Below are 25339 nucleotides of genomic sequence, written 5' to 3' on the forward strand. Positions count from 1 at the left end.
TTTAATTGCATATTACAATTCTTTCGCTGGCAGCAGCTTCAGTTGGGAGGAGGAAGCTTCGGTAGGGAAGAGGAAAGGAAGGGCTCTAAGCAGCTTCAATGGGGAGCAGCTTTGGTTGGGAGGAGGAAGAAGGGGAAGGGGGAGAAGCAGGCGGGATCCTCTGGTCCACAATTTACGAACCAGAGGATGGTCCACTACTTATGATTGATGGACAATGATGGACCCCATCTATTTCAGTGATGGGGTCCATTGAAGCAGGAGAGGAGGAAGGGGAAGAAGTAGCTTCAATGCAACTGCTCAGACATCGAGGAGGAGAAGAAATTAGTGCAGAGAAGAAGGGGGGAAAAGTTCAAATTATCTACTATTTTAATTTTAAAAAAGTTTAAATTATTTTTTAAATAAAATTATCAGAGCCAAGTTTCGATCTTGGGACCTGTGGGTTATGGGCCCACCACGCTTCCGCTGCGCCACTCTGATTGATATTAAAATATTAAATACAATAGGATTTGTTGAGTAGATATTAATAATAAAATATTAACTTAATTAATATTAAAATAATAATAATTTACTTATAATTTTTTATTTACATTTCAATTTTTTTGGTACTAACCAAAATTATTAGACTATAATAAATTGCATTAAAGTGATGGAGTATTTTTAAAAATAAATACATGATAAATTATTATTATTATTTAAAAAAAATCCTTCAAAATTACTCCATAAAGGAACAATAATGTTTAAGAAGTCTAATGATGCTCTTTTCTCTTCCATTCCATTCAAATCTCATGGTCATTGAGAAGTGAGTGGAAGCCCGAAGACTCAGCTCCACTCCACAGAGAGAACCCTCCGACACTCCCGCGAATCCAGCGACAAAGCGCGAGCAATTCGACTTCCTCACCCTCACCTGCGACGCAAGCTTCAAATCTTCATCTTGTCCCTTCCTCCGTCTTCTCCAGTCGCCCATTTCATGGTTGGTGCGAAAGTTTTTTTTTTTTAGATCGGGAGTTGTTTCGCTCTTTCTAGGTTTCTTTTGTTTCGGTTGGAACACCAAAATGGCGCCTTTTGGCTGAGAGGGTGTTGGTTTTGGTTCGAAAGTTACGGTGATGGCGTTTGGTTTGGCATGTGATTGGTTCCGGCAATTTTTCCCCCTTTCTATTGGCCGCTTTCTCTTTGATGTGTATGGATTGGAAGTGTCGACACTTGGGGATTATGCTGTGGTAGTTCTTGTTTGTCAAACGAATTCTTCATCTCGGGCTACCTGGTTCTTAGCTATGACCCCTGCACTTTGTTCTTAGGATGATAAAGTTTGTTGCAAAATTAGGCAATTTCCATTGACGTTTATTGAAGCATTGGTGTAGTATGGCTAACAAGAATACACAGCCATGTTGGCCTGGATGCCGGCTTCCTTTATTGTTCTGTCTTGGTTTTGCAATAGTCCTGGCTCTCCCCTATCTGTTTTTCTTGGATTACAATGATCCAAAAGAGAAGTTCTTTTCCATGATTGAGAACCGAAGACTCCCTTTGAAAGACCATGAAGAAGAGCCCTCGTTGTCTATGGAATCGACTTTCCGCGTTCAAAGTGGACCGGCAGATGAAGATCTCAAGCAGTGTGATCTGAGCAAGGCAATGTTGAAGGTTTTCATGTATGATATGCCTCCTGAGTTTCACTTTGGTCTTTTAGATTGGAAAGGAGATGGAAAGAGTGTGTGGCCGGATATCCAGACCGAAATTCCAGATCATCCTGGTGGCTTGAATCTTCAACACAGCATTGAGTACTGGCTGACATTGGATCTTCTATCCTCAAGATTCTCTGACCGGAGTGGCCCTTGCACAGCTGTAAGGGTTGATGATTCTCGTGAAGCTGATGTTGTGTTTGTGCCTTTCTTTTCTTCTTTGAGCTACAACCGCCATTCTAATGTTAAACCACCAGAAAAAATTAGTAGAAACAAAGCACTGCAGAAGAAATTGGTGGAGTATTTAACAGCTCAACAGGAGTGGAAAAGGTCAGGGGGGCTTGATCACATTGTAATGGCACACCATCCCAATAGCATGCTAGGTGCTAGAACGAAGTTGTGGCGTTGCACATTCATTCTTGCAGATTTTGGACGATATGTTCCCCATGTTGCTAATGTGGAGAAAGACATAATTGCTCCCTACAAGCATATGATCAGGACATTCGTCAATGACTCATCTGGTTTCGATGATCGTCCTACTTTGTTGTACTTTCAAGGAGCTATCTACAGGAAAGATGTAAGTTTTACTATTATTATTTGTATTGATGCTACTTGATGATTGTCATTTGTTTTATAGCATATCATACATATTCCTTGAACCTCTATTAAGTTTCCTTTTATATATGTTCATTCATCACTTAGTAACATATTTTTGATACATCAATTGGTTAACCAATTGCAAGCATCTTCTTGACACTTTATTTTCTTAATGAATCAACGTGAAAGTGGTTAAATGCATGTACTAAACCATTTTAGTTTGAAAGTCAGAGAAGTGTTTGCAATTTAGTCTAGGTAGGCAGATAGCTCTGTTAAATAATTGGGAAAACTTCATCACAAACCACATCAAAGTCAATTCAACTTTCCCTTAAATTTAGCTCATATTGACTTTAGGATGCTTTTTGAGAGATGTATAAATTCTTTATGTTCTTATTGGTTCACATATGCACAATTTGCAACTACCACATTTATAAATCAGGAAGTCAGACAAAAAGAATGATTACACTAAGCAGTGACTTACTGACTTCTTAATATCATGAAATTCTTATGTGCAAATTTTCCAACTCTAGATAACTGGAAAATTCAGCTGCTTTTCAGCTCACGATTGAACATTGACCTTCATGTGTTGAAATTTTGACATTATCTTGATGTTTTTCTTGAACATTTTAAGTGAAGGTCATCTTGTTCCTTAGTAGATCAAACATCATATTGATGTGATAGTGGTCAACTCTGTCAATCTTCACCCCATCTGGGATTAATTATATGTAAGGAATTATGAGTGAAAGACATTCTTACTAACATCAATTCATTTTTTCCCCCAAAATGATTGATTTCTGAAATGCTACTTATAGAAGCATTCCTTGATCAATAGTCTTTTTCCCTACTTAAGTTTGACTTAATTACTATACTTGAGGGTGTCATTCATTGTGTTCTATGACATTTTTACTCATTCATTTTGTGCATGCATGTCTTGATATATGAAAGGAGGATCATAAGCAATATTAGTTCATGACACTTTAGTGGCTCTTCTTTAGTTACCCATTATGAAATATTTTAATCTAGAAAGATGTGAATAGGTACTTCTTTTACATTGCGTTGGGAAGGTTGAGTTCTTCTCAAGTTATAAGAGAAATACATTTACTACTGAAATATTATTCAATATTCATTATGTTTGTGGTCAAAACCAATATAAACTGCAAATTCGTACATGTGTGTGCATGTGTTCTAGGGGTGCAAATGAACCAAATCAAACCAAATAGTATGAAAATATTGATATTCAAATTCGAGCATGAAAAATATATATGGTATTCGAATTTGATTTGAAGTTCGATGATACAGATAATTTTGGCTCAAGCTCGATTCGAAATGAAATTCGAGCTCAAATTCAATTCGAATTGTTCGAACTTTGATTCAAGCACAATCGAATTTTGCTTCGAAATGACTCAAATTCAAGCTGGATTTGAATTATTTGAACCTTAATTTGAATACATTCACATTAAAATTGTGTACAACAAAATAAAAATAAACAATGATCCGAAACATCATCAAAGTAGAATAAAAAATTCACTAATAATTTGAAAACTGAATAAAAATTTCATAATAATTTGGAGACAAAATAAAACCTAGACAGACTAAAAGTAGACAAAGTAAAAGTTATAAGAAGTTTACTGGTTATAACAGAGTGATACCAAAATAAATCAAAGTAGACAAACTAAAAGTTTACTGGTTTGTGAAATATGCAACTCGTACAAAATTGAACTAAAATGAGATTGATGGGCAAAAACTAATTGCTAGAAGCTTTATCTCTTGCTACATCCCAATTATAGCTGCCATTGAATTCCAGAAAATAAAAAAAGTTCTATACTTCCACCTCATCAATCTGTGTGAAAATCAAAAGATAAAATGTGTCACGCCCCAGAGGAGTCTCTGTCCGAAGAAATTTCGACAGCACCTCCCCTGTACGGGTGACAATCTGAAACATTTCTACAGGCATAATATACATCAGCCACATGCGGCTGGAATATATACACAACCACGTAGTTAATAATCTCAGCCTACACGGCTGGACAAGTATAACCACAACCACGCAGATATAAGTAAAGCAGCCCACTCGGCTGTACCAAAATCAAAACACAACGGAAAACGACAGAAACCATATACAAACCAAACACGAAACTGCTAGCCGGCTAGGCTTACACAACCAACAACCAATACAAAATACTACATAACCACATCAACACACCAAAAATAAAACCGGAGTACAGAGATAACCAAACTGATACACAAACAACAAAAGATAAGTGAAACCGATAAGTCTTCTGATGTGACGTGGGGACCAGCAGACAGGATGCTCCAAGCGACACCATAAATAACCTGGTACCTGAAAAGATAGTGTCAACGGGGGTGAGTTCAACAACTCAGCGAATACCAATGGACATGAGTAGTAAGATATATCTAACAGCAATAAACATGGAATACAGCTTCCTAATCATATATAGGGAATACGAAACCGAAAGGTAACGAGGAAGTCAGACTCACCAGGAACTCCTATCCGATAAAAAGGGTCACAACCGAAAGTGTCAATAATCCCGTATGCAGTCAAAAGTACATCCAACCAAAATGCAGAACCAAACGCAAAGAAACATAATCGTAAGAATATAAATGCATCAATGCATATGATGCTAATGATGCGTCCCCGTCACCCCGACGCCATCCTCTCACACACAAACGGCGAGTCCGAGTGGGTAGGTGACAACCGTGCACTCTGTCCACCGCTCCCGATGAGTGACCGAGTGGACGGATCTTGCCGGAGTACTCCCCGTGACCCCAAATCATGATGGGGAGCTCAATGCTCTCAACTCCCAGACACGATGACGGGAGGTATCTCTGCCGGCCACCACCGACCAACGGAGCTAAACAGAGTCCACCGTCTGCGGCTACTACGTTGCTACACTATACGCCGGTGAGCTAAACAGAAGGAATCGATCACGGCTACCACGCTGGGTCATATGACCAACGGAGCTAAACAGCAGAACCGCCACACACCTGCCTGATATACCACTAAACCATGAGTGGGGGTGTGTGCAGTACATGTAACTGGCGATGGGGCTCAACCATAGTGGAGCCGACAATCGCACAGCATGCAATCATGATGCATGTCACTATGCATAACAAAAACTGATCAACATAACCATATCCATATATACAAAATGGGTACTGTAAAAGCGATGGTCACATACCAAAATCTATAGTACACAGGTCAGATAGAATATCAAAAATCTATGTCCTGAACATAATAAGTATGGAATATCCCGATCAAATAGCAAAATCTATAGTACACAGGTCAATCCACGGATCTAGGACATACAGGTCCTCTATGGTATAGCAACCTAGATCCTAAACATATCTCCTTCCATAACATATGTACCAACAATATGCACATATCAAGAATCAAGGTCTAGGTACACGAATCATATATGATATACAAATAGAGGTACACAAGCCAGTCATGGCATAAAACCTAAGTATCAGACAGTCTCGATACACATGACTGAAACCAAAAGTCCAGAACCTAGTCCTAACCTCAGTAAAACATGGTATGTCACTTATTCTAGAAACTAAGATACTCATGGTAATTAAGTACTCATGGCAACAAGATACTCATGGTAACAAATCACGAGATATAAGTACGGATACTTCACAGGCGACAAATCTAACATGCTATGGATATCAAACAGTGACATACCAAAGGCAAACATGGTCATTGCTTGTAGTTATAAAATACTATGCATATCCAATGATAATATCATAAAAGATAAGTTAAGAGGTACCCGCCTCCGATAAGAGGATCGTATCCGGTCCAATCCGATGTCAAGATGCTCGTCTCGCGTCAAAGTCCTGTATTACATGGTATACCGATTTAGCTAATTACATATAAATTAATTAGTTAAATCCAATCTCCGAGAAGCTAACCTAAATCCAAATCTAATTATAAATCTTAATTTGGAACATCTAACTCCTCAATCAAATCAGAATAATTAACTACTGAATATCATCACTCTACATCAACCCGAAAGCTGAATAAAACTCACCTCAATCTCTACACGTAGCCCTTCATTAATTGCTGTCGGAAAGGGTAGCCGAAACCAAATGGAGCTGCTGTCATCCAACTAAAATTCTCCAAATATAGTTCCTATATTCCAAATCAAACTAAAATTAACAGCCAGCTAAGTATAGATCAATCACCCAGAACTCCGATCAATTTAAAGTTGTACCTGATCTAACAATACCTAACCCTTTCCGGCGATGGCTCACGGTAAATCGACGAGCCCACTAAATTATGATTTTAGGCTATGCTTGATCTGGCTGCCAGCAAAAATCACAGCCACCCTGGGTCAATATCAAGTCGTGGTGAAGGTCAGTGCTAGGGCTCGGAAAGCTGGAGCCTGCTGTGGCTGTGCCGATGATGAAGAGTCTCGGCGCTGGCGTGGTCAAGGCCAAGAGGAGGCGATCGGCAATGGCGCGCAGAGGAAGAACTAGGGCACAGTGAGGAGAATCCCCGGTGATAGTTGGCTGCTCAAGCAATGAACAAGGCGGCGGTCGGCGCGCTGCAGATCTAGGGCACCGCGGCGTCGGTTGTGGTGGTCGACCCAATGAAGAAGACGAAGAGAAGAGTCGAGTGCAAGCTAGGGCAGAGGGAAATGGCCGGTCGTCGGCGCTCGGGAGAAGAGAGGAAGAGATAAGAAGAAGCCTGGGCGTGCGCGCGAGGGAGATGGGAATTCGACCGGCGGTTTGTGCGCGAGGGGAGAAGAAGATTTGGGGCACGGGGAGGAAGTAAATGAAAAAGAAGAAAAGCAAATAAAATTAAAAAGAAATATTTAAAGAAAATCAAACATTTCCTCATTAAAATAGGGTAACCCAAACAGGCTCTCTCTCTTGGGGTCCAATATTTATCCCCGTAAACTCGTCCATACGAGCTCTGAAAAATTCCCGAAAAATTTCTAAAAATTTCGAAAAATTCCCTTATCATTATTTGTCATTTTTTTTCGGTATTTTACATTCTCCCCCACTAATAAAAATTTGGTCCCCAAATTTCGTTTCTACCATCAGCAAGTACCAATAATAAATAGGAAGTATAAATGCTGAACGGTAAACTGAATCACATACCTCAAGTGAAAAGATGGGGATATCGAGCTCGGATAATATCCTCGAGCTCCCAAGTAACTTTCTCATCCAAATGATACTGTTATCCGACTTTAACTAGCCGGATAGTCTTGTTCTGCAACTGACGCTCTTTCCGGTCTAAAATCCGTACCAGAACCTCCTCATAAGAAATGTCAGGCAGAAGGGGAACTGGGATATCTGTCAGCACATGCGTCGGACCAGGTACGTATCTTCTCAGCATAGATACGTGGAATACATCGTGAACGCCTGCCAAAGACGGCGATAGTGCCAACCAGTAAATTACTGCTCCAATCCTTTCCGAGATCTGGAAAGGTCCAATGTATCATGGAGCTGGCTTACCTCTGAGGTCAAATCTCTTCATCCCTTTCGTGGGTGAAACTCGCAGAAATACATGGCCGCCAATGGAGAACTCTAGGGTCTCCGATCAGTATAACTCTTCTGGCGGTCCTACGCCTCTGACATCCTCCATCTGATAATACGGACCAACTCTGCCTCCTACTGAGCTCTATGAGGTCCCAACAGCTGGGCCTTCCTAACCTCATCCCAGAGGGTGGGTGTCCGACAAGGTCTACCATATAACACTTCAAACGGTGTCATCGGGAAAGCCGAATAAAAGCTGTTATTATAGGCGAACTCTATCAATGTCAGATGGTCCTCCCAACTGCCTTCAAAATCCAATACACAAGACCTCAGCAAGTCCTCTAGAGTCTGAATGGTCCACTCTAACTGTCCATCTATCTGCGGATGGAAAGTTGTACTGAAACAGAGCTGCGTGCCCAAGGCCTGCTGCAGACTATGTCACAAACGAGACGTGAACCGGGGCCTCTATCCGAAATAATAGTCAATGGAACATCACGTGATCTGATGATCTCTCGGTAAAACAGATCTACCAATCGATCCAGGAAATCAGTCTTCCGGATCGCTAATGAGTGCGCAGATTTGGTTAATCGATCAACGATTACCCAAATCGCGTCATGACCTCATCGTGTCCTCGGCAAACCCACCACAAAGTCTATAGTAATGTGTTCTCATTTCCACTCAGGAATGGAAATCTGCTGAAGTAAACCGGCAGATCTCTAATGCTCGGCCTTCACTTGCTGACCGACAAAACATCTAGCTACAAAATCCGCGATGTCTTCCTTCATGTCGTTCCACCAATAAACACACCTCAAATCTTGGTACACACGGGTACCGCCTGGGTGGACAGCAAATCATGAGCGATGAGCCTCCGGAAGTAACTCCTATAAGACCGGATGAGACTGAAGTACGCATAATCTGCCTCGGAAGTGAATAACACCCTCCTCGTCTCGTGTGAACTCGGTCTGCTACCCGGAAGCTATCTGGCTGCAAATAAACTGCAAATACTGATCAGCAGCCTAGGGCTCTCGTATCCTCGTCCTGATCAACGATTGAGCAACCATGGTAACTAGAGTACCCTGCTCTGTCTGTCCTTACCCCCTCAAGGCCCAACTCGGAGAAACCTTAAATCAAATCTGTGACCACAACTCGGTGGCAAGCTGTCCCTCCGGACTTCCTGCTAAGCGCATCCGCAACCACATTAGCTCTCCCCGGGTGATAGCTGATGGTAATATCATAATCCTTCAGGAACTCCATCTATCTCCTCTGTCGGAGATTAAATTCCTTCTAAGTAAACAGATATTTGAGACTCTTATGGTCAGTGAGAATCTCAAATGTAACGCCATATAAATATTATCGCCAAATCTTCATGGCAAAAATAATAGCGACTCGCTCCAGATCATGTACAGGGTAGTTTTTCTCATGCTCCTTCAACCAACGAGAAGCATAGGAGACTACCATATCGTGCTGCATCAGAACAGCACTCAACCCTGAATAGATGCGACGGTATAGAGCACAAATCCGTCCTCTCCAAAAGGTAAAACCAAAATCGGAGCCGACACTAGTCTCCGCTTCAGCTCCTAGACGCTAGTCTTGTCATCCTCAGTCCAAGGGAACTTCACGCCTTTCAAGGGCAGGCGTGTCAGTGACATAGCTATCCGAGAGAAACCCTCAACGTATCTCCGGAAATATCGAGCCAAACAAAGGAAGTTGTGATCCTCTTATATAGACTCCGTCTACTACCAACGGTAACAATCTCTATCTCCTGTGTAACCACGGTATACTCCTACTGGTGACCGTGTGTCTCAAACATCTCACAGAAGACAACCAAAATAGGCGTTACTGATCTTCGCATATAGATGTTCTCGTCGAAACATCTCTAGACTATGCGAAGATGGTGTACGTGACTCACCGCGGATCCGAAATAGATCACAACATCGTCAACAAAGACAATGGAAACCGATCCAAACATCCTCGAAATACCAGAATCATCATGATAACATCTAGGGCACCGCAAACCCTAATGGTAAAACCAAGACACATAATGTCTGTATCACAGATATTCCTAACCATAAGATCCCTGACAATAAGTCTGAAATATAATCACCAACCATACAAATCACCAAAAATAGATCCTCCAGTGTGAGAGCAACACTCCATCACAAGAAATACCACATATGTGGGAGTAACACTCCACTATAAATAATCCGTAACAAGTATCTACAATAAATATGGGAGCAATGCTCCGCTACAAACAATCCGCAATATGTAGGAGCAACGCTCCACTACAAAACAATCCCTAAATATGTGGGAGCTACGCTCTACCACAACAATCCAGAATATGTGGGAGCTACGCTCTACCACAAACGATCCATAACATGTGGGAGCTACGCTCTACCACAACAATACATAAGTGACCAAAGCACCTAACTATCTAGCTAGAGATTGCACGAGATCTCTCTACCACAAATCACTGTGGGTAGCCTAGGGTATAACCACCCAGTAAGCAAATCAAATCCATAGTCAACTCTATCATCCTCCTAGTGGGTCGGTCACCCACTAATGGGAGAATTAGTTGACAGGGTAAAACAGCCAATATCATAATGTAGACACTTACACTCTACATTCAACATAGGTAGAATCATCATGATACTACCAACAATACATCTGACACACGTGCACACACAACATACGTATGATCGGCATAATCCTTCAATTAGTACACACCAAAAATACTCACATTATAGGTATAATTCACCATGATACCTCCAACAATGTATACCGAACCCGTGTGCATATATCATCGTAGGTAAAATCAACAATACCCTCAAACAACACTCACATGACAAATACACACATATGCCAAGAGTATAATCAATATATACTTCCAATAAGACATACTAAAACCCAGGTGCACTCACAAATCACACATAATCAACAAGATACCTCAAATACCATACCAAACACATATGTACATATCACAACTCAGATTAAATCGATAAGATATCTCCAATAAAACACTCAAACACTTGTGCGCATTTCACAACATAGATTTAATCGACAAAATACCTCCAATAAACCAATCAGACCACTCGGGTATAAGCTACTAGAAACCCACAACAATCATAACTGGAAAAGTATGCACCCACTACATGTAATTAGACCGTCCATCAAAACGCTCCTACCTCCCGTAATAATCATATGTACACACTACATAGATATGCAGAATCAGCATATTTAATCCAATCAACCTGATATTCCTTATTTTACCTTCTAAGTTATCCAACTAGGTACATACAGTCAAAAATTAAAGTACCCCCCAAGGAATAGGATACAACGATCCTCTATAGACTGTCCAAGCCGACAATGGTATACGGCTAATTCAGTCTTTCCCCACGTCAGTACCAGCCATGTACTAAATGTGCTCAAGATATTAAACTAAACACAAATAACCCAAAAATCAGCATCTCTATAAAATAGAGTATAACAATCCCCTACTGATCGGATCAACAAAACTAATCGGTCATCAACTAACTAATCAAGAACAAATAACGCCTCTACAAGCGTCTAAGGTAAATCATCCCACGACTACCCCAAGTCAATATGTGTAAATCAGTTTTCTATTGACCGATCTAACCATAGTACAACTACCGACGAAAACTAACTAAAGTATATCGGTATTCTACTGACTAGTCAACATAAATATGAAGGTACTATCTACTACACACTAATAATAACAGAGGCTGGTATGTGCCTCCATCTCCTAACCAATTAGTAGTAACAGAAGCTAATACTACTAATGGTATGATATGAAAAATCAGCAGAGACTATATTCCTTAATCTCTATTAAGGTCGATCAAGATCAGTGGTTTATCTAATACATAAAATGTATGATATATCAACTAGACAGGTACTAGTAAAGAGTGTTAATACATGTCATAAACTGTAATAGTCAACCGTACATATACTAACAAAAAATGTAGGATAACAGTATACCAACATACCTCCTATAGCTTGGAGATGTCCTGCTGCTGCCAGGTCCCAAAATCCGAAAAGTCACATCGAGAAGACCAAAACACAAAATCCGAAACACCGGAAAAATAAGACACGTAAGTCGATCTCTGATACCAAATAAATTGATATCAGATAAATCGAAAATCCGAACACATAGCAAGTATCGTTAAATTTGCTCTAATACCACTAAATTATCGCTTGAGTCTGCTCAGAAGAAATTTAAAGACACCTCCTATCTGGTGTGACAATCGAAACATTCTGGCGTAATATACATGTGCGGTGGAATATATACACAACCACGTAGTTAATAATCTCGACCTACTGGTGGACAAGTATAACCACAACCACGCAGATATAAGTAAAGCGGCCCACTCGGTGTGCAAAATCAAAACACACGGAAAGCAGCGAAACCATATTCTGAGCCAAACACGAAGCGCTGGCTGGCTTACACAACCAACAACCAATACAAAATACTACATAACCACATCAACACACCAAGAGTATAGAGATAACCAAACTGATACACAAACAACAAAAGATAAGTGAAACCGATAAGTCTTACGATGTGGCGTGGGACGTGACGAGGATGCTCAGCGACACCATAAATAACACGGTACCGAAAAGATAGTGTCAACGGGGTGAATTCAACAACTCGGTGAATACCAATGGACGTGAGTAGTAAGATATATCTAATAATAATAAACATGGAATACAGCTTCCTAATCATATATAGGAATATCTGGCGAAGGTAGCGGGAAGGTACTCACCGGAACTCTATCCGAGACAAAGGGTGCGTCGGTAAAGTGTCAATAATCCCGTATGCGGTCAAAGTATCGTCAACCAAATCGTGACGAATCGTGAAACCAATCGTAAAAATATAAATGCATCGATCGTATGATCTTTAATGATGCGTCTGGTCACCCCGCGCGGTCGATCCTCTCACACATGAATGGCGAGTCAGAGTGGGTAGAAATGTGACAATGCACTCTGTCACTGCTCACGATGAGTGACCAGTGGACGGGATCTTGTCGGAGTACTCATCCCGTGACCCCAAATCATAGATGGGGGCTCGATGCTCTCGACTCCGTGCATGACGGGAGGTATCTCTGCTACCCGAGTCACACGACCAGCCAAGCGAGTCCACGTCTGCCACGCTACTCTGTTGCTACACTATATGCAGTGAGCCAAACAGGGGCGAGTCTTGGCTACCTGGAGTCATATGACCAGCCAACAGCAGAATCGCCACACACCCGATATACCACTAAACCATGAGTGGGGGTGTGTGCAATACATGTAATGGCGATGGGCTCAACCATAGTAGGCCGATCGCCTGACGTTGCAATCGTGATGCGTGTCACTATCGTAACAAAACCGATCAACATAACCATATCCATATATCTGAAATGGGTCTTTGTAAAAGCGATGGTCACATACGAAATCTATAGTACGGTCGGATAGAATATCAAAACCTATGTCCGAACATAATAAGTATGGAATATCCCGATCGGTATAGAAAAATCCATATATCGTAATATGAGTACCACGATATCGGTGAGTCGATCCGGATCTAGGACGTACGGGTCCTCATGGTATATGACCTAGATCCTAAACATATCTCCTTCCATAACATATGTACCAACAATATGCATATCAAGAATCGAGGTCTAGGTACACGATCATATATGATATACAATAGAGTCTGTGAGCCATCGTGGCATAAAACCTAAGTATCAGACGGTCTCGATACATGGTGAAACCAAAGTCCGAACCTAGTCACAACCTCGTTAAAACATGGTATGTCACTTATTCTAGAAACTAAGATACTCATGGTAATTAAGTACTCATGGCACAAGATACTCGTAGTAGAATCACGAGATATAAATGCGGATACTTGGCGACAAATCTAACATGCTATGGATATCAAACGTTGACGTACCAAAGCAAACATAGGTCATTGCTTGTAGTTATAAAATACTATGCATATCCAATGACAATATCATAAAAGATAAGTCAAGAGGTACCCGCCTCCAAGAGATCGATCCGGTCCAATCCGATGTCGAGATGCTCGTCTCGCGTCGAAGTCCTGTATCACATATACAGATTTAGCTAATTACATATAAATTAATTAGCTAAATCCAATCTCCGAGAAGCTAACCTAAATCCAAATCCAATTATAAATCTTAATTTGGAACATCTAACTCCTCAATCAAATCAGAACAATTAACTACTGAATATCATCACTCTACATCAACCCGAAAGCTGAATAAAACTCACCTCAATCTCTACACGTAGCCCTTCATTAATTGCTGTCGGAAAGGGTAGCCGAAACCAAATGGAGCTGCTGTCATCCAACTAAAATTCTCCAAATATAGTTCCTATATTCCAAATCAAACTAAAATTAACAGCCAGCTAAGTATAGATCAATCACCCAGAACTCCGATCAATTTAAAGTTGTACCTGATCTAACAATACCTAACCCTTTCCGGCGATGGCTCACGGCAAATCGACGAGCCCACTGAATTAGGATTTTAGGCTATGCTTGATCTGGCTGCCAGCAAAAATCACAGCCACCCTGGGTCAATATCAAGTCGTGGTGAAGGTCAGTGCTAGGGCTCGGAAAGTTGGAGCCTGCTGTGGCTGTGCCGATGACGAAGAGTCTCGGCGCTGGCGTGGTCAAGGCCAAGAGGAGGCGATCGGCAATGGCGCGCAGAGGAAGAACTAGGGCACAGTGAGGAGAATCCCCGGTGATAGTTGGCTGCTCAAGCAACGAACAAGGCGGCGGTCGGCGCGCTGCAGATCTAGGGCACCGCGGCGTCGGTTGTGGTGGCCGACCCGATGAAGAAGACGAAGAGAAGAGTCGAGTGCAAGCTAGGGCAAAGGGAAATGGCCGGTCGTCGGCGCTCGGGAGAAGAGAGGAAGAGATAAGAAGAAGCCTGGGCGTGCGCGCGAGGGAGATGGGAATTCGACCGGCGGTTTGTGCGCGAGGGGAGAAGAAGATTTGGGGCACGGGGAGGAAGTAAAAGAAAAAGAAGAAAAGCAAATAAAATTAAAAAGAAATATTTAAAGAAAATCAAACATTTCCTCATTAAAATAGGGTGACCCAAACAGGCTCTCTCTCTTGGGGTCCAATATTTATCCCCGTAAACTCGTCCATACGAGCTCTGAAAAATTCCCGAAAAATTTCTAAAAATTTCGAAAAATTCCCTTATCATTATTTGTCATTTTTTTTCGGTATTTTACAAAATGTATGAGTGATTACACATGTTAGTGAATTCAAATATAAAATGCTAAAAATTAAATTAAATTTATACCTCAATGGCACAATTGATTTTCAAGTTTCAACTTCCAATGATCAATTTAATCTATAGGCAAATCAATTGTCAAATGTTGTTTTCAACCTACAATAATAATGATAAATTGTATCATTTATTTTTCAAATACTACTTTCTGATTGGAAGCAAAAAACATAAGAAAAACGCTTTAGCGTCATACCTTAGTCTTTGTAGTCACTCCATGCCATTTTCACCACCAATGTCCACCGCACATCAACATTTCTACTGTTGTAGGAGCTAAAGAAAAATGATATTTGTCAATAACACGACTTCCAACGCTAACGGTTGCCTCTGAAGCTACTATGGTAATGGGTATTGCTAATATATCTCTAGCCATAGTTGGCAAGATCAGAAATTTGTATGCATTGAGCTTCCACCAATCAAGAGCATCAAATGCATCATTTGGAATATGCATATGACACCCTTTCTCTAGATACACATCTACCTTAGATTTTTCAAGTTGTACCATTTCAATTTCTTTTAAATATGAAGAGATCCAGACCATCCAAAAGAAAAGGTAGTATGTTCTCTATTACTTTAAGTTGAGTTGTTGCTATCTTGAGTTTCAGAGTTGGTTCTTGTTCCTTGAAGCTTTTCAACAGCATCTGAATATTCTTTATAAATTACATACAAAAGCTATTGGCCCTCTTTAATATTACTCTCTGATTCAAATGAGTTATAAAGTTTAGGAAAAGTGAATTCAATTACACGCATTTTGCATTAAGGATCCAAAACTAAACCAACAACCATTAATAAATTGCACTCACCCTAATATTTATCAAACTTTCCCTTCATTTTTTGCACCATTTTTCTAACAAACTTTCTTCATCACAAGATTTCTCATCCAAGATTAGATTTACTCGATAAACTGCATTTGGAAAAAGGTTGGCTCTACAATACTCACTTTTAGATTTTATTTTGGTTGTTTTATAAAATACTTTCAAGACTAAAAATACTTTATACAATTTCTCCCAATCATCTTTTGTTGGACAATGAATGTAGTTAGGTTCCCGGTCTTTAAATCTTGGATAAACTTCTTTGAAAGCAATTGTTGTTCTCAACATCTCATAAGTTGAATTCCATCTTGTCTTATAAGCATCAACCAATCTTCTTGTAACTTCAATTGCTTCACAATTTCAGCAAATCGAATGAGTCTAGCATACGTTCTTCTAATGAAATCCACGCTCTCATGAATTACATGAATACTATTCTTAATTTCATTGAGACCATCTTGAGCTATAAGATTTAAAATATGTGCACAACACTGAACATGAAATTATTTTCCCCCACAAACTAGATTTTTATTTATTTTCACGATATATTCCTTCATATATTTAATTGCAGCATCATTAGTACTCACATTATCAACGTAAATAATATACACCTTATTTTCAATTTCCCATGCCCTTGCACACTTTAGAAGGGTATATGAAATTTAAGGACCACCATGAGGAGGATGAATATGAAAAAATGTTGAGAATATGTTTATTCAATTTCCAAGAAGACTCATTTCAGTGACCAGTGATAACCATGTACTCTATTTTTTGATTCTTTGACTTTCATAAATTTGTTGTGAGGCTAAGCTTTGTTATATTTTTTTGCAAACCATGTAATTTTTTCTGCTCAGTTTCATATATTGCAAAATATCTCTTTTTTTATTGTTGTTCGTGATATATGAGTCGACTCAGGCATTCCACATTTACCAATCATATTAAAACCTGCTTCTTCTAATAATGTAAATGAATGCTCATGCATTAAGATCCATGAGGCAACTGCTTCTTTCACGTGTTCCATACAAAATTTTTCAACAAGTAACAAAGGTGATATAATTGTATCAACACTCTTGATGTTGTTGTCGTTTGAGTTTATCTTCAAGTTTCTTTTTAGATTCCAAGTGTTTAGTACAATGATCCAAGTATCGTTTTAAGTGTTGTAGCACCTGACTTCATTTTTTGTGAGGAATGGATGATAATGTTTGCACTTATACTTGTCACCTTTTAGATCGTCAACATCAATTTCTGACCATACTTGAGATCTTTTTGTTTCTTTAACTTATGAAATGAATTATCATCACCCGTCCAATTGTTATTCATACTATTCCCTTTATCTATTATTTGTTTTGGGATCTCATTTGAATCTAACGAAGCTTGAATAACTAAATTTGCTATTGGAGCATAATCAACCATATTCTTTGAAAATCGAAAGAGAAATTATAGCTAAAAAATATTAGTAATACAATAAATTATTTAAATATATTTCATGGTATCCTTTGGAATCAACATATCCTCAAGGACAAAACAAGGAATAAATCACTCAAATAAATTTCATGGAAACATTATTGTACTTAAATGTGCAAAATTGTAAACTCCACAACAACAACCACTATCAAACTTTATCCCACTAGGTGGGGTCGACTATATAGATCCTTCTATGCCATTGGACTTTATCCCCTATTGTATCATTATTTATATTTAAATAAATTTTATCTTATTTTATTATTGCTAAACTCCACAAAAGTTATCAAATTCAACAACCATTCCACTCAAAATCAATATTCAACAACTTCTATTTCTTCAAAAAAATAAAATGAATAGAAATATTAAAGCAAAAAAGAAAATAATTTCTTCTAAAAAAAAAGAAACTAAGAATGATGTTGAATTAATTCTATACTTAAAAAAAAAAAAAGAGCTTGAGGAGAGAAAGGAGAGACTTACAATTATATATGTCAATCTTAGATTTTCCCTTTGATAATCAACCAATTCAACAACAAACAAGAATTAAGGAGCAAAAGGAGACATCCGTGACACGTCAAACCACAATGTGAAATAGAAGCTTCCAAGCAAAAGGACGTGGAGGCGGACAGAAGCTTGCATGTCTCCGCTCTCCAGCTCTCCAGATCTTGACCACCAGAAACACAATCGCATGATCCCGATGAGACTCTACCCTAAGTTTTTTGTTGTTGCCTTCAACCTTCCTTTTGCTCAGTTGATGGCCTCGGTAGGATTTCAGCCATCATCTGAAGCACTCTGTTAGGGTTTGTGAAAAGATTAGGGTTAGTAAAAGGATTAATGGATTATATCTTAAAATATAACTTATTAGGGCATCCATATTGGTGAGTGTTATAACACCCACCACCTCGTCAAAAAGTATGGGTCCGCAACATAGTATATTAACAACTTCATTTTTTCACATTCATTTTAACATTAACACTTATTATTTGCGGTCCCATTGTCCACTCATTCATCTTTATTCTTATTTTATATTAAATAAATACAATTTTAATTTTATTTATACAATTTAAATGATTATTATTTAAAATAAATAATAATATTATTTTAAAATATATTTATTACGTAAAATAAGAAAAAACCATCAATTCAATTTTGTTCGGTTGATTTTTAATTTTAAAATTTATAATTTATAATTTTTTAAATAAAAAAACATGGGAATGCACCCATGTGGCCTTTCCATCTCGTGCTTTGAACCCATGTGGGGTGGGCCAGCCCTATGCCCACCCTCACACCCTCCCATCGAGCGTGCAAAGCACACGATGAGTTTCTCTCTCTAGCGCGTGCATGCACGCACCAAATTGAGATTTTTTTTATAAAATTTTTTTTGAATGCGTTCAGCGATGGTGTTTTGTGGGTGTTATAACACCGACTCATATTGGTTTTAACACCAATTGAGTGTTATAACACCGAACAAATTCCACCAATGTGGAAACCCATTAATAGGGTTAATCGGTGATATTTAAAATATATTTATTGGATTAGAAAATAATAAATATATAATAAAATTAAATAAAAGCTCGCAAAAAGTCGAATAAAATATTATAGATTTGAATTTGTCACGAAAAATTATCGAACATGTTCGAGTTTGGCTTGAATTCAATAATTTTGATTACGAATTAAATAATTTTTGAGTCAGCTCGAAAAACTCGCGAGTCAATTCAATTTGTTTGCACCCATGGTGTGTTCTTTGAGTCGGGAGATGCTGAACTTGTCATAACCCTGGAAGTTTTGACCTTCCTTAGCTAAAATCATTAGGGACAAGTGAAATAACAAATCTATTTATGAACAGCTTTGTCTATATACTTGAAAATCGATAGAGAATTAAAACATGAGTTACGTTAGTGATGAAATTCTAAAGAGAATGAATAATAAACAGTTAAATTCCAAACAGAACAATTAGTACAATAGTGGTTGGATAATAGTTTAGTCTTGATGGATACCATAGAGAGTGGGCTGACTATTAGAACTCTTATTTCTTGTTTACTTGGCTTGATGGATAGAAGGGAAAAGGAGAAGGGGACAGAGAAGGAAATAAACATAGAAAACACATGAAAACATTTCATTCAGGTGTTTGTTTTTGTTCCTTTTTTACTTTCCTCTCCTGTCCTATTCGTCTACTGAGTAAGCACACCACAGAAGTTATTTGTGAAAGAGCATTAGCTGCTTCTCTTTTGCAGATTGGCATTATAAGTGTGTTCTATATGCTTAATGACATCTAGTACTATTTTGTTTGTTTTTGGTAGATGCACAAAGACATGACTATGACTAGAGAAGCATCTCTGGCTTTAATGGAAACTATTATCGTATTTGTGAGTTAAACTACCAGCCTTCCCTCACTTATTTTAGCTTTGTGATAGGAACATAAGTTAATATAAAAGATAGTTATGGCACATAATATGGATTATAGTTCAAGGGAGGGCTTCGGATGTGCTGTAAGTTTCACTCTCTTTTCTGTTAGTTCCTTTAGTCCTGATGTCCCAACTTCTTGCAGTTAGGTTTTTCTTTGAAGTACTTTAAGTTTTCCTGCATTACATTTGACTTGTGAAACTGTTATCACCTCAGTTGAAATCAGATTTGGTTACCAAGTGCTGCACCGGAAAGATACTTGTATTCTACCAAGAGTATATCAAGTAAACTGAACCTTGTTTACCAATGGATTTGTCTAAAGATCATGCTTCATTTGCAAAAAAATTTATAATTAGCCTCATCAAACACTTGCATCCACACCCTTGCCGGGTAACACTTCAATCCACACAAATACTTACATTCGATGAAGACTAGGATAAAACTGTTCTCTACATTTTTTGTTTTACATTTTGAACACAATATTTTCCTGAATGAAATATACTTGAGTTGGTAAATAGAACCAAATGAACCATGTCATTGTAAAGCAATACATTCAACTTGATAGTTCATGAAGTAGCTGATAATTTCTTTTTGTGGATTGGTTTTAGGGTGGATCAGTGCGACAAGAGCTGTTCTATCTTCTAAGACATGAGAAAGATGTGCATTTTTCATTTGGAAGCATAAGTAAGAACGGGATCAGTGGAGCCAGTCGAGGAATGCATGGATCAAAATTCTGTCTGAACATCGCCGGAGATACTCCATCTTCCAACAGACTCTTTGATGCCATAGCTAGCCACTGCATCCCTGTTATCATCAGTGACGAGATTGAGCTTCCATATGAAGATGTCCTCGACTATTCCAGTTTCTGCATATTTGTGCGCACTTCTGATGCTATCAAGAAAAGATTTCTGATCAAGTTGATCAGAGGTATAAGCCGAGAGGCCTGGACCAAAATGTGGCAAAGGTTGAAGGAGGTCCAAGGCTACTTCGAGTTCCAGTACCCATCAAAGAAAGATGACGCGGTTCAAATGATATGGCAAGCAGTGGCCAGAAAAGTGCCAGCAATTCGGCTCAAGCTCCACAGAGCAAGGCGGTTCGCTGGGTTCAAAATAGAAGATCGGATTAGAAGTTTAAGAAGTTCTAAAAGAGTGTCATCTAGAGCCCGTCGTCACCGAATACATCAATAGTCCTAGTGATGATTTTTGGAGGAACTTATTTGTTTACTTTTCTTTGCGAAGTGGTATCGAGGTGAGGAGGAGATAGTGTATTCTACATTTTGGGAGAATTAAGTTTTGTTTTAATACACTGCTGATACTGCTGTGCTATTGTGACATTGGAAGCATTGCCACATTGAATGACAAATCATAGCAGATAACTCAGATAGTGGAATGCCCGCACAAACTACCAATTGCAGGTAAGTATTTTTATTTTAAAATATGATAAATTAATTCATTATAAAATATTTAGTCAATAATTTATAAGTTCTATAAAAGAGTGTGATGATATTTATAGTCCTCATTAGATATTACTTTGTTCATCGATTATGGATTACTACTTGATGCTATAGTACTCCAATCAACATGGCTATGGTTGATTTGTTCATCTTATGAGTGATGGATTGTTTTCTTAATCAGAGTTTTAAAATCTCATGAACTCAACGAAGAACACGTACAGCATCTAGTAACATTGAAAATTGCGGCAGCAAAAAAAAAAAAAAAAAAAAAAAATTGAAACGATGATGATCAAAATAAAAATGACCTGTAGTGGAATTGTTATTGTCTCTGCGTGGCCATGAAATTTAGATCCGGGTGTCAATAATAACTGCACGGATTAACGGGTTATATACATGTAAACATCCAATAATATAAACTCACAATAAAATTGATTAGAACACTAAATGGGTTTGTTTTTTAATGATATAAATCGGTGTATTACAAAATATCATGTTATCCCATTAAATAGCGAGATAAAATGTAACAGTAAAATGACATGATAATATATAAGGTGTATTTGATTCAAGTTATAATTTTTTTTGGTTCAACCTTAGATTTGGAGGTTTTAATTTATAATCTAGTTTAATATTTATTATATTATTCTTGTTCAAGAAGTCAAGAACTACTCATTCATAGTACAAGAAGTTAAGAATTATGTGAGGTTCGAATTTCGGTAAAGTCGAGATAAATGTTTCCGTTATGTACTAGTCATTATTCCAAAGGTTAGTAGCCGTTCGTGATTTACATCCTCCGTGTTGGCCCTAGGACGGGTTGGCGGGAGGTTGGCCCTGGGACGGATTGACGGGAGCGTTGGAGACGAACGTATTCACCATTTGCCACCAAGAAGTTAAGAACTATGAAATTATTGCTACAACATGATTGTAAATTAAACTACTTGAAAGTAGACTTCTCAATCCACTGGCATTTCATGGTGGTGGTGGCGGTGTTCCTGTTGATTCTGGTGTTCTTCTTTGTTGTCTTCCAGAAGTTGTTGTTGGTGGTGGTTTTGCTTCTTCAATGAACTCTTGTTATTGTGCATCCACACCTTTGAACACATGTCTTCTCACCCCGACCTGGCAGCAGAAGTGCTCCACCTTGCCCTTCTCCTACATCCACCACCCCACCTTCTTGCCAACATCTTCTTCTTCTACTCCACTATGAACTTGGTCTAGAACCTCTTCCTCAACACCAGGAACAACAGTTGCACAGCCAGATCCTCACATGATGACTTCGTTCTCGTTGCCGCCACACTGCTATTCCTAGCCCGCACCATCAGGTAGGAGCAGCGCTAAAGGCCTTCAGGTGCCCATGGGGCAACACCGCTGAAGCCGCTAGTGGCAGCAGCAAGAGTGGCGTCGTGACGCTGTTTTGGAGCTCACACATCTCACTATGGTCTTTCCCGTGGAAGTTTCGGTGGCAGCAGAAGGCGGTTCACTTGAACGCCTCACCAACGCTCGGCATGAACTGCAGCAACCGCCAAGTGGAAAAATAAATCAGAGGGTAATTTTGAAAAAAAAAATTGTTAATCCCGGAATTGTGAAAAACTTTACACTTCCGTGGTATTCCTGTTCTAGATATATCTCTTATTTGATGACGTAGCTGACATGCTCCATTATCAAAAATCGTCTATTATCTAAACTAAATAAAATTTTTGTTTATAACATTAAATAGATAATCAAGGTTATAAATAATAGCCTTAACCCAAACACAACCATAAAGTAATCATCACATATAGGTGCATAGTTGATATTTGATTGCGAGATCGAATAGAGGGTGAATAATGATAGAACACCTACAAATGTGACTCTATACTGCTTTTTTTTCCTTTGAATTAACACCAGGTATCTAGCATACATTGATTAATCTTGGGGGTGACCAGTCTAACCCCACAAAAATTTTTCACTAGTCATTAGGGTAAATTGGGAAGCACTAACAGCGGACAATATCCCATTAATCCAATGTTCTTAGATCAACCATCCATTAAGGGAAATTTATCCTTTAATTTGCCAAAGTTAGGATTCTATTCTTAAATACCTGAGAAACTGAGAAAGTATTATGCCACTATATCATAACCTGGGAGCAACTCTATATTGCTCTTGTTCTATAGCAAAGTCACACAAAAGTTATTAGCCGCTAAAATAAAATCACCATTCAATCACACTTATGACAATCGTTAACTAGGTATAAATGTGATTCAACAACTCCACCACATATTCTATGATCTATGATCCATTAATGAATCACTGTTGTAATTCTATTAACTTTTTTCCATCTTGATCAATGACGACTGAAGGTAAGCATCTATATCAGTTACCCTATATAAAAATTCTATCTTAAATTTTAGATAGGATAGTTAAAAAATCTTTGCATCAGCTACCTATCTATTCTCTAAAATTTACATTTATGAATAGTATTTCTCTAAATTTAGAGAATGTATTTCATTCCCTAAATATTATAGAGGAGAGAGAAAAATAGGAAAGCTGATATATGGTGTAGTGAAAAGTGAATATATAAATTTAATAAAATAAATTTTTTCTCTTAAATTATGTATTTTGGATAAGGAAACTGATATTGTGGATGCTAATGTATTATAAAAATACAAAGAGAGAAAATTGCAAAGAGAATAAGGCTTTTAATGGTGTTTGACCAACACTATTTTGATCGACTCCAAACCTCCAACCAAGCCTCCTTTTATGAATCTTTTGTTATAAGTGTTGTCTACCACCCAACAGTTTATAATTTTTGAATCTTTTGTTGTAAATGTTGTCTACCACCTAAGAGTTGACTATTTATTACCATTAGTAGATTGCTCTTCTCGATTGGATTGTTGTCATTTAACGATGACTCTTTCCTACTTTTCACGTGGATTATAAGTCGATTGAAAAGTTTCTAACAATCAATTGATGTCATTAGTCGACTCAGCCACAAAACAGAACTATTTAGTTCGTTAATTCCATGGACCCAATCCACTTACCTAGTCGATTGGAGAAGATATTCCAATTGATTGTTAACTCCTTAAACCCCAAATCCATTTGATGTTAGGACATGTAGAGAGTTAGAGGGGGAGAAGTGAATAGTTTCAATCGCTTCTTTGAATTTGATTTTTAGCGGAAAACTTGAAACAATGCTAACACATTCATTTTACTTGATATCTATCTTCTTGAGATGATTAATCCAAGAGTCCACTTCTCACTCTCACAGATGTACTATGAAAATCTCATTCTCGGAGGCAAAGAAGCCTCGTACAAGGTCAAGCACGAGTATACAACAAGTAAATAAGAACACAAACACAAAATACAATCAAGAATGCCTTTAGGATTTACAATGAAGAACCTTGCATTTCTTGCTCTTTTTTACTTTGGATTGTCTCTTGGTGGATGGAAATACAATAACACTTTGCTCCAAAACTCCTAAGAACCAGCTCAAACAAGTCTTATTTAAATCTTCATGAAAACCCCTTTTCTAGTGTTACTTCGACGCCTCCTGATTGATTGACTTACCCCCAATCGATTGCCACGTTAGCTTGACCATTCAAAACCTGTAGAATGATTTTTTTTCACATGACTAATCGATTGATGAGCTATACTAATCGATTGAGCAGCTTCTAATCGATTGCCCAATAGATTCAGAAGTTTTTTATTCTTACGAGAATCTCTCAATTGATTTCCCAATCGATCCAACACCTATTGTGCTATCGTAAACAAGCTTCAATCGATTATCCTAATCGATTGGTGAAGTCTGAATCAATTGCCCCAATCAATCCGAAGCCCTCCTGTTCTCATGTGAAAACACCCTTAATCGATTTTCCTAATCAATTAATATAAGGCCTAATCGATTAGAAAATCGATTTAGAGCCTTGCTGTGCTTCAACAAAACCTCCCAATCGATTAAGCAATCAGCCTAATCGATTGGAGTAGGTCCCAATCGATTAAGCAATCTGCCTAATAGATTGGCCTTTGTCTAATCAATTGAGTTAATGAATTTCCCAACCCTAAACTCTTAACTCGAGTTTAGGGTTCTTTTGCCTAACCCTAAAGTCATCCATGACTCATTGGAACTTCCCATTGTTTAGTATCCGGTCATCCTTGACC

At 38.5% G+C, this 25339-nt stretch overlaps 1 protein-coding gene and 1 non-coding gene across 2 annotated transcripts; one reads left to right on the plus strand and one right to left on the minus strand.

Annotated features, from left to right (window-relative positions):
* Nucleotides 1–405: 405 nt before the first annotated feature.
* On the minus strand, nt 406–477 carry TRNAM-CAU. The gene has a single exon. It is a non-coding gene; the product is annotated as a tRNA-Met (tRNA).
* A 280-nt stretch (nt 478–757) lies between these two features.
* Nucleotides 758–21134, plus strand: LOC121992336 (probable arabinosyltransferase ARAD1). The gene is made up of 2 exons (XM_042546631.1): nt 758–2250; nt 20364–21134. Exons 1-2 carry the CDS (start codon nt 1360–1362, stop codon nt 20940–20942), a joined length of 1470 nt encoding a protein of 489 aa, XP_042402565.1. The 5' UTR covers nt 758–1359; the 3' UTR covers nt 20943–21134.
* Nucleotides 21135–25339: the final 4205 nt, after the last annotated feature.

Source organism: Zingiber officinale, chromosome 6B (genome assembly GCF_018446385.1).
Source record: "Zingiber officinale cultivar Zhangliang chromosome 6B, Zo_v1.1, whole genome shotgun sequence".
Taxonomy (NCBI): Eukaryota; Viridiplantae; Streptophyta; class Magnoliopsida; order Zingiberales; family Zingiberaceae; genus Zingiber; species Zingiber officinale.